The sequence below is a fragment of the Sturnira hondurensis genome, unplaced genomic scaffold (assembly GCF_014824575.4).
Source record: "Sturnira hondurensis isolate 20B ecotype Veracruz unplaced genomic scaffold, ASM1482457v3 Scaffold0018525, whole genome shotgun sequence".
Classification (NCBI taxonomy): Eukaryota; Metazoa; Chordata; class Mammalia; order Chiroptera; family Phyllostomidae; genus Sturnira; species Sturnira hondurensis.
This window is the reverse complement of record NW_028091156.1, coordinates 4,045,848-4,060,994: the sequence shown is the minus strand read 5'-3', so window position 1 is coordinate 4,060,994 and position 15,147 is coordinate 4,045,848. Positions and strand designations below refer to the sequence as shown.

General features: G+C 53.7%; 1 protein-coding gene and 1 long non-coding RNA gene across 2 annotated transcripts in view; both read right to left on the bottom strand.

Annotated features, from left to right (window-relative positions):
- Positions 1-8,328: 8,328 nt before the first annotated feature.
- On the bottom strand, positions 8,329-10,878 carry LOC119003181 (uncharacterized). The gene is made up of 3 exons (XR_005069889.1): positions 10,829-10,878; positions 10,009-10,054; positions 8,329-9,301 (listed from the first exon to the last, which is right to left on the bottom strand). It is a non-coding gene; the product is annotated as an uncharacterized LOC119003181 (long non-coding RNA).
- A 2,279-nt stretch (positions 10,879-13,157) lies between these two features.
- Positions 13,158-15,147, bottom strand: part of NVL (nuclear VCP like) — a 51,589-nt gene continuing 49,599 nt past the window's right edge. The window contains exon 23 of the mRNA XM_037069546.1: positions 13,158-13,441. Within this exon, the coding sequence (XP_036925441.1) occupies positions 13,397-13,441 (45 nt within the window). The 3' untranslated portion in view covers positions 13,158-13,396. The remainder of the gene's footprint in view (positions 13,442-15,147) is intronic.

Below are 15,147 nucleotides of genomic sequence, written 5' to 3'. Positions count from 1 at the left end.
CACTGAGCTACACCAGCCAGGGCTGGTAACTGAGGGAGAGAGTGTCACTCCCTTCCCACCCTCAACAGCAGTCTCCCCTCTTTATCACCACCAAACACCTGAACACCTGCTTTCCCCCGCAGGCTGGGCCAAAAATATGCTAGGAAGCGACTTTTTTTTCCTGGTGTCATCTTTAACAAAAGCACTTTGTCACCTTTTCATTTTTGAAGCAGATGTCTGCTTCAGGGCTGACGGCAGGGCGCCAGCCCACCGAGCTGTGCTTCTGAGCTCTGCCTGGCCCACTGCATTCTGGCCACACACACTACCCTCTGGATGGCCGCCTGCCCACCCAATTCGTTCTCACTACACTGTCTGCCTCTGCCACCCACAGTGGGGCGGCCGCAGCACAGAGCCCTGTGCAGGCTTCCTGGCACCTCCGAGTTCCCAGCAGGGCCCAACATCGTCGTACACCACGCTGGGGGCTCCCCCCCACTGCACCCACGGCACGCACTCGCAGGTAAAAAGAACGAGTAGGTTGTAGTTCCAACCCTGCCATCCCTCAGTCGTATAGAAGCAACTTCCTCTTTCCTGCTACCTTCTCAAAAACCAGTAGATGGTAAAAGCAGGAGAGTTCACCCAAAGTCAAATCTGAGTGACAAACTCAACAAACTCTTAGTTTTCTCTTTCTCTGAAGAGCAGCTAAGCCTCTCCTAGGCCCTAGCCCCGGGGCCATCAGACAAGCCCGTCCCTGGTCGGAGTCAGGCGGGCTGCCGGTGCCTATCTGCACCACAGGGACAGGCTGGGGCAGAGGAAAGTCCAACTTCAAATCCTCTCTAGTCCTTCAGGAACTGAGCTGCTTCCCAGTTGTTTCCCTTCATCCTCGGACTTCTCCAGCTGCTCGTGAGATGCCACGCCTGAGCTCTCGGGACGGACACCACCCCAGGGGGGACACCACCCCAGGGGGGACACCACCCCAGGGGGGACACCACCCCAGGGAGGCCCCGGTGGCCTCCTGTGTTCCTCTCATCCTTTAGAGGCCAGTGTGAACGCATATTAGGAAAATGACTGTCCTGTCTCAATGGAGCGTCCATATCTCCTCTGAAATCTCACAATGCAAAGCAGGTAATCTTCGCCTCATTCACAGGAGGAAGAAACCGAGAATCAAAGTTACCTCACTTGCCTCAGGCCAGCCAGCGTCACCTCTCTCGTCTGAGGAGTGGCAGAACCAGTGTTAGAAGAAATTGGCAGTTATTTTAAAACATAGCACGGCACCCAGGGAATGACTTGTTTATGGCTTGTTTTTTTCCCTTTGTTTCTTGCTTGTCCCTGCGGGCCAGAGATAACGATTGCCCCTATGTGTGCTAAAGGTAACATTTTTAAAATTTTTTTTAAAGATTTTATTTATTTATCCTAGAGGGGAAGGGAAGGAAAGAGAGAGAGAGAAATATCAATGTATGGTTGCCTCTCGTGTGTCCCCTGCCGGGAACTGGGAACTGGCCTGCAACCCAGGCATGTGCCCCGACTGGGAATCGAACCGCGATGGTGTGGTTCCCAGGCCCGCGCTCAATCCACTGAGCTACACCAGCCAGGGAAATAACATTTTGCTTTTTGCTTCTGCAAACTGCTTCTTACTTTCCCACCAGAAGTAACAGTCTAAGTGACAGACCACCCCTCCCCCTATAGAAGCAATTGCCCCTCGCTGATCGGCACCCAGAATTGGGAGACTGCCTCCTCTGGGTCCACATGCGTGATAAAGGTTCCACTCCGCTTCCTCCAGTGTTGGGTCTGAGTCTTTCCCGTAACACCAGCCCCCAGAGTTTAACTTGCTTGGTCCTAAACCGCAGCCCTGGCCACCACACCCTGACAGCTCCCTTCCCTTGCCCACCGCCCAAGGACCTGCTGTTCCTGCGTGAAATGAGGGCCCTGGGGTGCCTGCCGCACCGCAGGTGGTGGGATTAGGGGGAAGTTCCTCTATGGTGAGTGTTAGCCCCGCCCCCACGCCTCACATCCCAGGGGTAAGCACCTGATGAGGCAGAGCTGTCTCTGCAGCCGGCTTGGACCCAAGGCTGTGCATCTGGAGACCACAGGGCCGTTGCTGCAGACCTGCTGGGACTGGCCTGCCCCGAGGCTTACCTGGCTCTGCATAAGGCTCCTAATCAAACTAAAACGTAAGCCATCCTGCAGGAAGCGCTTTAATCTACATCCCAGAAGTGTGTGTTAAGTAGCCAAATAATTTCTTAGGCCCAAAGAAGGTAAGAACCTATGCACAAAGGAGCCAGCTTGTTCCCAGAGGACTCCGACCCACCTGACCATGTTGGTGGGGCTCCGCCCAGCACCTGGAGCGGGGCTGGTCTCCTCTGGTCCTGGGACCCTGCCCTGTGCATCATCCTCATTTCGCAGCTGAGAAAACAAACACCTAGGAAAGAGTCGGTAACTTGTCTAAACTGTCAAGACGCCAATCTAGTATGTAAATTCATCCTGCATATATTTTTAAAGACTTTATTTATTTATATCTAGAGAGAGAGGAAGGGAGGGAGGAGAGGGAGAGAAACATCGATGTGAGAGAGAAACGTCGACTGGTTGCCTCTTGTACTCGCCCTGACTGGGGACCTAACCTGCAACCCAGGCTCATGCCCTGGCCAGGAATCAAACAGGCGACCATTCGCTTTTGCAGAATGATGCCCAACCAACCCAGCGAGCCACACTGGTCAGGGACCCAGTCCATGCATTTCTTAAAAAGGATTTACTGAGAACTTTTTTTTTTTTTTTGCAGGGGTGGGGTGGGGTGGATTCAGAGCCCTCTTCCCAATTCATGTAACACATGAAGTTTTCAGAAGATAATACCCAGGCTGTCACTCCCAGGAACCTGGGCCGAGAATGGGATGAGGCGGGGGGTGGGGTGGGTGCGGAGCAAGACTGTGACCTGCTCCAGCTGGTTCCACATTGACCGGTCTGTGAAGTGCTCCAGGGGAGGTCCGAACAGAAGCCTGCAGCTCACATGTAGGACCAGAGGTTTCTCAGAGCTCAGAAATGTTCGGTCTCCCAAACAACAGCACCCTGTAGAGCCTGGTTTAGATCGTCCAGTCGCCACGCCAGGAGAAGCAGACACACTGGGGCCCAGTCTGCCAGTGAGAGAGGAAGGTGGACATCCAGATGTGCGGAGCTCCTCAAACCGCTGGCCCCTCCTCCAACCGACCTTGGGCTGTAAGACCCAGCTGCCAGGGGCCTGGGACAGAGCCCTGTGGGCCTGTGAGGGGAGCTCTGGGGAGCGGCCCCCTGTTGGGAGGAAGTCACATCATCACCAGCCACCACAGAGCAGCGAAGGGGCAGAAAAACAGGATCCTAAGTGCTGCCAGCACCTGGAGTGAATTAGGCAACCTCTCAGCTGGTTTCCTCATTTGTCACCCTCCACCCTAGGGCTGTGGGAGTGGTGTGTGGAGTCCCTGTGTGAGGGGCACAGTCACTGCCAGGGTTAAGGAGGTGATGGTTACCACTGCCACTGGGCACACCAAAGTGTTGGGATAAGTCATTTAGAACAAAAGCTATGTCATAAAACAAAAGGGTATGTCACAATCCTTCCAAACCACAGCAATTCATGCTTGCTGCCCAAACAATCGTCTGAGTTTTTTAAAGTTAGAATTAGCCCTGGCTGGTGTAGCTCGGTGGATAGAGTGCGGGCTGCAGACCAAAGGATCGCTAGTTCAATCCCCAGTCAGGGCACATGCCTGGGTTGCAGGCCAGGTCCCCAGTAGGGGGCATATGAGAGGCAACCACACACTGATGTTTCTCTCCCTCTCTCCCTTCCCCTCTCTCTAAAAATAAATAAAACCTTTAAAAAATTTAGAATTAATACAAAATTGTGGTAAAGTACACATAATAAAGTGTAGCATCTTAACTACTTTTCGGGGTACAGTTCAGTAGTATTAAGTCCATTTGCGCTAAACAACCAGCCTCCAGAACCTCTCGTCTCCGAGACTGAAAGTCCACTGCTCCCCACCCCCGCGCACTTTCTGTTTCTGTGACTTTCTGTTTCTGTTTCTCCACTTTCTGTTCTGTGGAATCAGTATGACTCCGAACTTTGCGCATCAGCGTGCACCACAAGCGTTCCAGAGTCGGCTGCTCACACAAGAGCAGCAGAAGCAGGCTCACCAGAGGGGAGCCACCCCCTTTCCATTTCTAACGCCCCCTCCCGGGCCCCCGCACAGCTAGAGGCAGCCGAGGGCTGCTCACTCTTGGCGAGGGGCTGGCCCTGCATCTGGGCCGCACACCATGTGCCTGTCCCCCCAGCCTGAGGTCTGACAGTCCACGGCGCACCCTTCTCTAGGCCACACTGGGCCGTATTCAAGCTGATCCTGGTGTCTTGCGTTTCTCTGCACTCCTGGTGAGATGGTGCGGTTTTCTAACTATCCGATTTGCATAGATACTTGTTCTGGGACCAGAATGGACCACACGAAATGGGGTTTGCAAAACTCAGCTTCCTGTGGATGTGTCGGGGGGCAGGGGGCGGGGGGGGGAAGGGAGGGGGGAGGATGGGCCTCTGGTCCCACTCCTCTCCGCAGTGCCCTGCCGGCCCACACGGCTCACAGGTGTGGGTGTCGGCCATCACACGCAATCCCCCACCGTGAGCCGGGGAAAGAGGCCTCAGGACGCAGCCTGCTCTGCTGGTGCCCTGATGCTGGACTTCGGCCTCCAGGACGGTGAGGAGCCCACTTCTATTTCCAAGGTGCCCGGTCTATGCTAGGTTGTGGCAGCTGGAGCAGAATGACACGTATAACACCACTGCTCGTGGACAAGGCATGGACATTTGTACCGACTGAACAGAACATTTGAAAAACAAAGACAAAAACAAAGGAACAATGCAACTTGGGTTCCCACCCAGCACGCGGTTCAGGGCCAGCCCTCACCTGGAGCCAGGGCGAGCTCTGAGCTGCAAGGTGGCCGGGTGTCCTTCCCTGCAAGAGGTTCTGCCAGCTGGCATGTCTTACTGCAGGATGGCGCCTGCCAGGAACACTGGGCAAAAGGATTCTGGCCTCAGGGCCTTGGGGACCTTTCACCTCTCGGTGTCTTTCACCTCTCGGTGTCTGCGATTGTAGGAATGAGGGAGGTCAGGGCCCACAGTCACCTCCACCCAGCTGGGTGGACGAAGGTGTAGAGGCAAGTGTTCGGAGGATGTTAACAGGGTGGTCTTTGAGAAGGGGCATGGCACGTGGGTGGCCGGTACACCTTCCTGCTCCCTCTCTGAGTTTCTCTGCCTTCCTTCTCGCCCGACAAAGCTGCCCCAATGTGCGGAACGCTGCTCCCCCACTCCGCAGTCGGCTACTGCACACTTGGGCCTTCATTGTCCCAGCCCGCAGCTGGCACTTAACTCTTCTCTCCTTTCATGAGTCACACGTTCTCTGCCTTGTGACTAGGAGTGTTCAACCCTAGCCCTTTAACGTCTCATAATCGTTCTTTGTTTCCTTTAAGAAGGGATTTTCAGTTGGATAAGGCTTGCCCAATTCCTCCCTACTCTTGCCGCAGGCAACTCCCCCTCAGTGTGGTCACTTTCTCCATCTGTAATTATAGGATAAGAGTCCCACCTCCCTCTCCGGGTTATTGTGCAATTGAATGAGTTAAAACGTGTGAGGGCAGGTGGCTGGCAGACACACTGGTAATGACCTGGGTAATGACCTCAGCCTCCTGATGATGATCTGTGAGACCACCAGGCCTGCAGATGCACTGACTGCTCTCTGCACCCCCGCCCCCAAAGAGGTTACAGGACAACCACCCCACAGACCCCGTGCGTGGCAGGTGCAAGGCAGCAACGCTCCGCCCTGGAGAGGCTTCCTGCACAGTGAGGGGGACAGATGTGTTGTTGTAAGACCACCTACCTGGCCTGTGATGAGGCCCAGTTTGTGTTAGGGAGCTCCCATCATCAGGAAAGAGGCTGACCCGGTGTCATTGTTTTGGTACAGTCCTGATGAAGAGGCTGGTAGAGTGTTCAGGACAGTGGCAATGTTGGAAGTAGATTCCCCCGTTTTTCCTCCTTGGACTAATGAAGGGCACTGGCGTTATGGGCCCACATGGGTCCTAGCGAGGAGCCGCTGAGGAACGGCTGCCACGTGCATGTGACCCAACACCCCCCCCCCCCCCCCCGCCGACCTTGTGGCATGTGCAGCAGTCAGCCAGCTGCTCCCACCGCTCAGCGAATTCTCCCCCAGCACCTGCAGGGCTCACCCTCACTGCCTTTGCTGACCAGTCCACACAAAACACCCAGCGACCCACAGACCCCCGGGAGCGGCCCCTGCAGCCCCGCCCTCCTCCTCTGCACAGCACTCGCAATCTGTGACGTGTGTGTGTGCACACGAGCTAGTGCCCGCACTTGGATTTGTTGCCTCTGTGATCCCCCGCCCCCAGCCCCCAGGAAAGGCCCAGGGGGCAGGGACTTTAATTTCACGTGGAGCTGTGTTCCCACAACCTGCATGGAGCCTGGCTGGCAGTGGCCAGTCAATAATTAATGAAACCTCTCCTCCTGCTTACATTACTGCCCTTCAGCTTCTAATTTCCAGTTACAAGTGGACTGCAAATTACCATATCTATTGTGCCCAGATGCCAATTAAAAAATCATTAACCTCGCCTGAAGTGAACTTGGCTCAATGTTGATCTGCCGTCTGAACCTGTCACAGACCCCGGGTGGAAACAACTGTTGAATCGGTCAAGATTTGAGACCTCAAGTAATTCCGAAAGTCTTGTCTTTATGTCTCCGGCTGCATTACATGCGCTAAACAGTGGTAGGAAGGGCCCCTGGCATTTCTCCCTGGTCCCCTTTGCTGTTAATCACACAAACGCCCTTGCCCAGGCATTCTCTACCGCCTTTCGACCTCCAAATGCCTCCCTCCAGCTCAGAAGCAGCAGCTCAAGAAAATGCAGAAGCAGGTTTTAGAAAGAAGGGCCCTGTGAGGCCCCACGGGAGTGAACTTTCATGTGAGCGGGTGAGCTCGGCACACAGGGCTGACTGGACGCGCAGCAGGGGAGGAGGAAGAAGAGGGGGTGGAAGGTGTGGACACTAAGGCGCAGTTTGCTTGTTTGTTGGTGTTCCTCTGAAACGGCTCTGCATACAGACTCCCCCTTAGGGGCCCGAGTGCACCTGGACCTCGCACCTTCCGAGGGCTCTTGCTCGCTGCCCAGTGAGCCAGGCTGGGGGGGGGGGGGGCGTGCAGAGTTCATGGCTCTCGCTTTTCTGCCTCCTGCTTGAGCAGGAAGGCTTTCCCCCGGCGTAGAAAGTTGACTTGGTAATTTAGGGCCTGATCACTCCTACTCACCTCTCATCTCAGCCAAGTCGTTCTTCCCAAAAGGAACCTTTGACTGGAACAGTGTTCTTGTTGTGAACTACATCATAAACACATTAAGCAGTATAAAATGTCTATACAGTTTCAGGAATGGCGTAGACGCGGAACAGGGGGGAGGCGAATGGGAGGCACTGGTCAAGGGTACGACGTTCTGTCAGGGAAGGGGAGCCCCTCAGCTCTCAGGACAGCACCCTGCCTGTTGTCACAGATTCCGTGGCATGTGCCATCGACCCGTAAACAATGAGGGGCTGGAGCCCTGACCCCCTGGGCGGGTGAAAACCCCCACGTACCTCCTGACCCTCCAGGAACATAACCACTAAGAGCCTACTGTTGACCAGATGCCTTACTGATAACACAAACGGGTGACTGACACCTGTTTTGTCTGTTACACGTGTTACATACTGTTTTCTTACAATACAGTGAGCCAGAGAAAAAATGTTATTAAGAAAAACCACACGGAAAGTACATTTATAGTAGTCACTGAAAAGAGCCCACGAACAGCGGAGTTGCCTGGGTTATGCCCACGTTGGTCAAGGGTCCCCGGCACTTGGATGTTTGCTAAGAGGGCAGATCTTAGGTCAACTGTTCTCACCACAGATAAAAACAAAATGAATTAAGAGGGCAGAAGAAAACGGGCCTCCACACTCACTGCGTCGTGCACATTAAGAATGTGCAGCCTTTGTATGTCAACCTGCCTCTGTAAAGTAGTTAGAGAAAGAATAAGCACCACAGAGGGTCCCAGGGCAGCACCCCCCTCATACTCCCCACTCCTCAGAGGGGGCCACTCCCTTGCCTGTCCTTTTCATCATCTTAGCTCTGTGCACATCTCCTCAAAAACCGTCGTTTTGTTCTGAGAAGCTGAGCAGCAAGTGCAAACCTCAGTTTGTAGGGCAAGGGCGACAAGGTCCCTCGGAGACACACGGTGTCCCCAGGGCAGCCTGGGCAGGGTCTGGCTTCAGTTCCCGGAGGGCCCCGTGGGGTCCCTCTGGGGGGTGTGGCAGGGCCAGTGGGAATGGGGTTCAGCCTGTTCAGCAGACACATGGTCAGAGGGAGTGGGCTGCCTCCAGACTTGACCCAGCTGCCGGAGGCTGCAAAAGCAGCCGTGTGTCGCCGGGTGTTCTGGGGAGCAAGGTGTGGACTTCCCCAGTGACCCGACAGAAGCGGGCAAATAGAGATAAGTGGGCCCGGCACACCTTGGACATTCCGTCTTCGTGGTCACAGGCTGTAGGAGGGCAGTCGGTTGTCCTGTGACTATAACCCTTAACATGTCTTTTTTCTGAGTCACTGCTGAGGCCTGGACAGGCTGCGCGGCTGGTCTGGGGCACAGCCACCCTCCCTGGGGGCTCCCTTTCCCTCCGTCCTGGGCGGGAGCCCTCTCCACCACGTCTTCCTTTTTCTTAGTTTACACCCTCCTTTTGTGCCAATGTTCTGACCTGGACTCAGCGGGAACTCCCGAAGCGGACAGTCTCAGAAAACGAGGAGGGTTGAGGACTAAGCCTGGAAGGACTTACTTAGCTCTGCCCTGACAGGCCCTCAGAGGCCATCAGAAGACGTAAACAGAAAACCCCGGGGCCTGGGCATGGGCACAGACAAGGGGGTGTCTGGGGCAACCAGGGTTTCAAGCCCTGGAAACCGGACATCAGGCCTGGACATGGAGCCTCCTGTGAGGGCAGCGGTTTAGTCTCGCAGGACGGTGCAGGTTGATTCTGGGTGCCAAGCAGGCTGGAGGGACAGGAGGCAGCTAGTCCCTGTCTCCACCCCTCCCCCTGACAGGCCACTCCCTCTCCAGGGGCTCACCAGACATGCCTGTTTTTCCCAACTTCCATGTGTACTGACTGGCTGCTGTGCAAAGGGTTCTCATACCAGTCGGTTCAATTCAAAGGAAAGAAATGCTACACACTATTTCCTAAAGCTTACAGTTACAGGTCGGACCAGTCAGTGAAGGCAGGACATTTTAGTAGTTCCCCAGGATACATGACACAGAAGGCCACTTTCTGCCAAAGCAGCAGTAGGATAGGAAGGAATGACGAGGGCTTTAGGGTTGACAGTCTTCAGTTTGGATTCCCAGATGCCCCTTAGCTGTGTGACCAAGGACAGGCTGCTTAACCTCTCTGAGCCTCGTTTTCTCAAATACAAACCGAAGAGCCCAGTTTCAACGTACCGGTGAATCATGTCTGTAAGTCCTCCTTCCTCTCCTTCTGCACCCCAGGCCGCCAGGCAAGGATGACAGAGCCTGACACTTTGTGGACGCACCGATGCTGCAAACCCGGGCCACCTGGGCCAGGGCTAAAGTGAAAGTAGGCGCAGATAAGCTCACTTTGAATAAATGGATCTCAGCGGGACTACGAACTGAGTTGGGCAAGAGAGGATGGGAGACTCTGAATGTCAGTTCCACGTGCGAGTTCCTAGAGAGCTGAGGCTGACACAAGACAACGGGCAAAAGCCCACGTGCAGTAGGTGCCCACAAGTGCCTGCAGACTCTGTTAGCTCTGGATGCCCGTTCCAGGTAGGGCCTTCTAATTTACAGACCGGATTTCTATACGCCACCAAGCGGCGTTTCTGTGGCTCCTGGACCTGCGTCTCCACTCCCGACGTTCTCCGTTATTGCAAAAACGCGTGTCTTTCCGCGATGTTAATTTGAAGAAAGTTCACGGAATGGAAGTTCCTGGAGTGAGAAGAGAAGAACCCTTTGTCCACTTACCAGGCGCACTCCCGCTCAGCCGGAGTGGGAGCGCAGGTTTTCCTATCTGTGCAAGAGGCGGCGGCAATTAGAATTTCGGTTGTAATAAATACCTATAATCTCCTCTTTAAAGCTTTTGTTCTAGAGAACCCGCAGGCAGGCCAAGCTCTTAGAAAGAGTTTCCTCTGAGCAAACGCAGGGGCTCCTCAGCTGGGGAAAAGTATCGCTACCAAAGGGCTCTCAGGGCAACCAGATCCCTCCCAAGCTTGGCTGGTTCTCCTCAGGGAGCCACGAAGTCCCAGCTTGGTAGGCGTCTGGGGCGGAAACGACATAAAACCTGCATCGAATCTCCCCGGTGCTCTGTCCCCAGGGGACACTGTGCTGACCTCAGGCTGCTTGAACAGTTTAACCCAAAAGATGGATATCAGACCAAACCATGTAATTTATATCCACAATAGGAATGACGACATTTTTTTGAAAAAATCAAAGTGATCTCTAGATGGCCTGCTTCCTCAGTCTGGGCACGTGGTCGCTATCACGGCTTTAAAGACGATGAAGGTGAGGGGACCAGACTTCGTGATTCCCGAAGCACCAAGCTCGCCCTGGTGGGACTTGAGATGCCGCCTCTGCTGACAAAGAAGCAAGAAGGCGAGAACCGCAGAGCAGACAGCCAGGACTGCGGAGTAGACAGCAAGGACCGCTAACACGCAGGCTGCGCACAGGAAGCACCCAGGTCAGTCAGCACCCGAGGAAATGCAACACCACGCACGCCCGCAGGTCCCTCCCAACTCTATTTCAGTCCTTAGCCGTTTACCAGGAGAGACGAGTGAAACGACATTACCCACGCTGTTTAATCAATCAGCTCTCTGGTCTCAAGGAAGTAGTTCCTTGAGCAGTTGTTGCGTTTGGACACGGCAGGCAGACTGGAGCTGCCAGGGACGCTCCACGAGGACCGAAGGTCACACGGTCCCGCACCACGACCAGGACATTTATTTGATCAAGCTATTTTAATAGCTGGGGGTGGGAGGAAGTGCAAGTGAAATTCTTAGTGTAGGTTTTTTAAATGACCTTGTTTTTCTTTAGCCTTATTAGTGAACTATGAAATGTGGAGGCCTTGATTTTGTAAACCTCTATTACAAAAAAGAATTCTCCCCCAACATTAGACGTGCTTTGTGCCATTGGAGGGCTCAGCTGTGCAACTATGAAGTTATTTTTTTCTTGTGTCAAGTGACACAGATGTCAGAAGGCGCGGGGCCCCGTCATGGAGAACCCCTCCCTGGTACGTAAACGCAGCTGATCTGATATACAAGGCCCCAGTCATCGCACACGCAGAGGGAGGGACTGAGCACAGCTTCTCGGAAGGCGCTATTTCAAGCCCAGGAGCGGGCCGTAAACGGGTGATAGGGAGGAGGCATTCTGGGGGGGGGGGGGCTCGTGAACAAAGGCTAGAACTTGAGGCTTCATGGGAATGATAATAAACCCAGGCAGGGTGGGTGGGTGGGTGGGGAAGGGGAAGGAACAGGTGCCAAAGGTGGGTTGACGTCAGGTCGCAAAGGTCCACATGTAGTTATTAGTCTAATGAGTTTGGTCTACTGAAGGGTGTTAAGCCCAGTATTTGGGAAAGGCAGCCCTGCTTTAGTGCAGAGGAGGGTGGAACAGCAGACGAACTAGCGGGGGGAGCACACGTTAGGAAAGGGGACGACGGCCTGAACTAGGTCAGTGTCTATTAGAACAGCAGAGGGGACATCTGTCAGAAACATTTCTAAGCAATAAATGACTGACCCCCAGCAGAACTGATGACGACTTCGAGTCCCACTGCGGGTGACAGTCTGGGGGAGGAAGAGCAGGTGGGGTCAGGGAGGGAATGGAAGCTAAGGAACGGGCATTTCTCCATCTCGAGACTTACTGGCGTCTTGGGAGACAGAATGTCCTCGGCTGCAGTACAGCGTGGACTTTCTCCCTGCACACCTAAGAAAGCGCTCTTGGGAACAAACTGCGGCCTCCCTCCCCCTCAGGGGCAAGGGTTACCCGCAGGCAGGCAGGCAGGCAGGCAGCGCAGTCCGCGTGCTGTCTAGGGAGGCGTGCCAGGAGGAGGTTTTCATCTCCCTTCATTCGTAACCATGTCTCTGGCGCGAGAGCCAGGTGTGCCTTCTCTCTCGACGTTGCCACCTCTGCAGCCCCAGGCACCCTTCTGTTCATGCCCCTTCCCTGGGCCTTGCATACTCTCGTTCAGATGTCTGTATCCTTCTGGGACCACCTTGGGGGAACAGGCCCATTTCATCCATCTGATTTGTTTTTGTGTATTTGTCCTTTCTGCATTTCATCAATTACATTCTTCGAAGCAGCATAACCACTTGTGCAGAGTGAGGTGGAGGAGAAATCTTGGGAGGAAAAACCTCGGTGACCAAACCCACCCACCCACCCAGCCTCGAAATACACCATGGGCAGCACCGCGAGTGAGGGATGAGATCAGATACAGGCCCTTCAGAAGGTGTCAGCAAGGGACTCATCAAAGGTACCCAGGGACCAGCATGAAAGTGCTCCCAAAGCGACCAAATCCGGGGCAACTTGTACATCACATAATGACAGCAATGGGCAACACATTAAAAACACAGTAACACCTTATCTGGATGAGAAACGGACTGTTTAGTCTCCAGTACTGCCCCATGGAAAAAAGTAACCTGACACAATAGAAGCAGCTCGGCAGAACCACCTTCACCGGGTGATCAGACACACGGACACAGCGACTCTTCGTGATACTCCTCCCCAGGATGCACGGCCTGAGTCCCATGGAGAGCACACTCCACACTGGGGGATGTGTCCTACCAAGCTGAGGGCCCGTGACCTTCAGAAGCGCCAAAGGCAAGACAGAGGGGCTGCTCTGGACTTGAAGGAACTAATGAGAAACAGCAACCAGGGGAAGAGTGGAATCTGACCTGGTCCCCTCTCTTGTGAAGGGCCTTGCTGGGGTGGCCGGAACAGAGCCTGAGGGTGAGGGCACAGGGCCACCACCCCCATCCTGACCGCGGTGGGGGGCTGTGCAGGGACACACAGGAAGGTGTTTGGGGTGGCAGGCCACCAGGCTGGCAACTTCCTTCAGAGGGTTCAGGGGATGAACGTGTTTTTTACTGTAATCGCAACTTTTCCATAGTACGGCTAAGATTGTTTCGAAATAGAAATTTTATTTATAAAAGGTATCAGCTACTTTATTTTGGCAGTTCAAATTTTTTTCTTAAAGAGGAGGTAGGCTGTCTCCACACAAGGTGGACCAGATGGGAAGAGATCTTCGGCTCCGCCTCGACCTCGTTCACTTGAGAACAGATCACAGGGGACCGCATCTGCCAAGTGGAAAGTGGCAGCTCAGAGTGTGTGGGGTCCCACTTCTGCCCCAGGCCGGCTGCAGGGGAAGTCACTGGCTCAGGGACGGCCTCAGAGCTGCGTACATCGCCTGATCCTGAGAAGGGGGGAGAAGACAGAGCAGAGAGCTGATCACTGTTGAGGGTCGAACCGTGTCCCCCCAGATTTGTATGTTGAGGTCCTAGCACCTCAGAGTGACTACCCTTGGAGACAGGGTCTTAAGGAGATAACCAAGGGAGAACAGGGTCGTTAGGGCGGGCTCTCATCCCACACGGCCGGCATCTTTGTAAGAGGAGGAGATTCAGACACCCACGTGCAGAGGGAGGTCCCCGTGCACACGCAGAAAGAAGACGGTCATCTGCAAGGACAGAAGCCTCGGAGGACACCAACCCTGCCGACACCTTGGTCTTGGACTTCTAATCTCTGGCACTGTGAGAAATAAACTTCTGTTGTTCAGGCCAGCCAGTCTGTGGTGCTTTGTTATGGCATTTAACTCTATTCACACTCTTTCCTCCGGGGAATGCCCATGACATGTAATTGCTGACATACAAAGTTTGCCCCAAAATCAGGTTAAGAGATTCTTACGTCTGTATCTAATTAGTAAAGGAAGCAAAACTCTAAGCCAAACTGAGTCCAGACTGGAACGAGAGGCAAAGGAAGAGGAATCTGACGCAGCGATAACACCCGTCAGAGACGGTCCGTTACTTTCAGCGGGGCTGCGTCACTGCGTTTCAGCTACAGGCACGGGAGAGAGTTCCGGTGCTTCCGTCCTCGCTACCCCTTGGTGGTGCCAACCTTTCACATTCCAGTCATTCTACGCCTGCACGTTTATCCCAAAAAACACAGCATGTTTTCGTTTTTAAAATCCAATTGTTAAACTCTTTTGGATAGGTAAAATGTTCACAAGGTTTGAAACTACACATAAACCGCTGTAAAATGGAAAAAGGCTCCCCTACACCGCCCCCATCGATGTGCCCTTTGAGGTTTCCCACTGCACACACATGGAAGCACTAGCAACATCTTTTCCCCTTTTAATATAAATGGTGGTATGTCATACATGATCCCAGCTTTTTAAAAAACATATATATGAAATATTCTTCAGTCCTTTTAGAGCAGTTACAACAGAATTCATTACATGACCATCCAGAGCTTCAATTTTTAACTACTATGCACAATGCTCCAAACAACAATTTTATGCTGATGTGTGTGTCTGCAGAGAAAATTGGCAAAGGAGTCGCTGGGCCACCATCTGTTGTGACTGTAAGCTGACCCCCCCAAAAGGGCTATAGGGACTGACACCCCACTAGCTGCATATGAAAGCAACTGTTTCCTCATTTCCTGGCCAAGAGGACGTCCGTCATCAAGTTTTGAGATTTCTGCCAAATAATAGGTAAGTTCCATCTTATTATCAGTAAAAGCTCCTGTAGCCGAGTAAGTAACTCACGGGCCTAAAAGCTACCTCCACCGGCCTGAACCCCTAACTGGTCATGCTGGTGAGCAGATGGCCATGGAGCTAACTCAGAGCGCGAGGCTGAGACTGGAGGCACTGGGACACAGCAGTGCCTCTGGACCAGGGTCTGGACTTGGACTTCAGTTCTCAGTCACCATGCGGAGAACCACTGAGCCTGGGTGACGAAGGGCTACTGATTTAAAAGAAATGGCAGTGGCGTCCGGGAACAAGTTCTCATGGCTCAGACGGATGGCAGTTCCGTGAGTCCGGGAACACAGGGTACCCAAGCACTGCCTGACTTCACCGAACAGTAACCGTTTTAACTCATTACCGACACCATACTAACAAAGTGA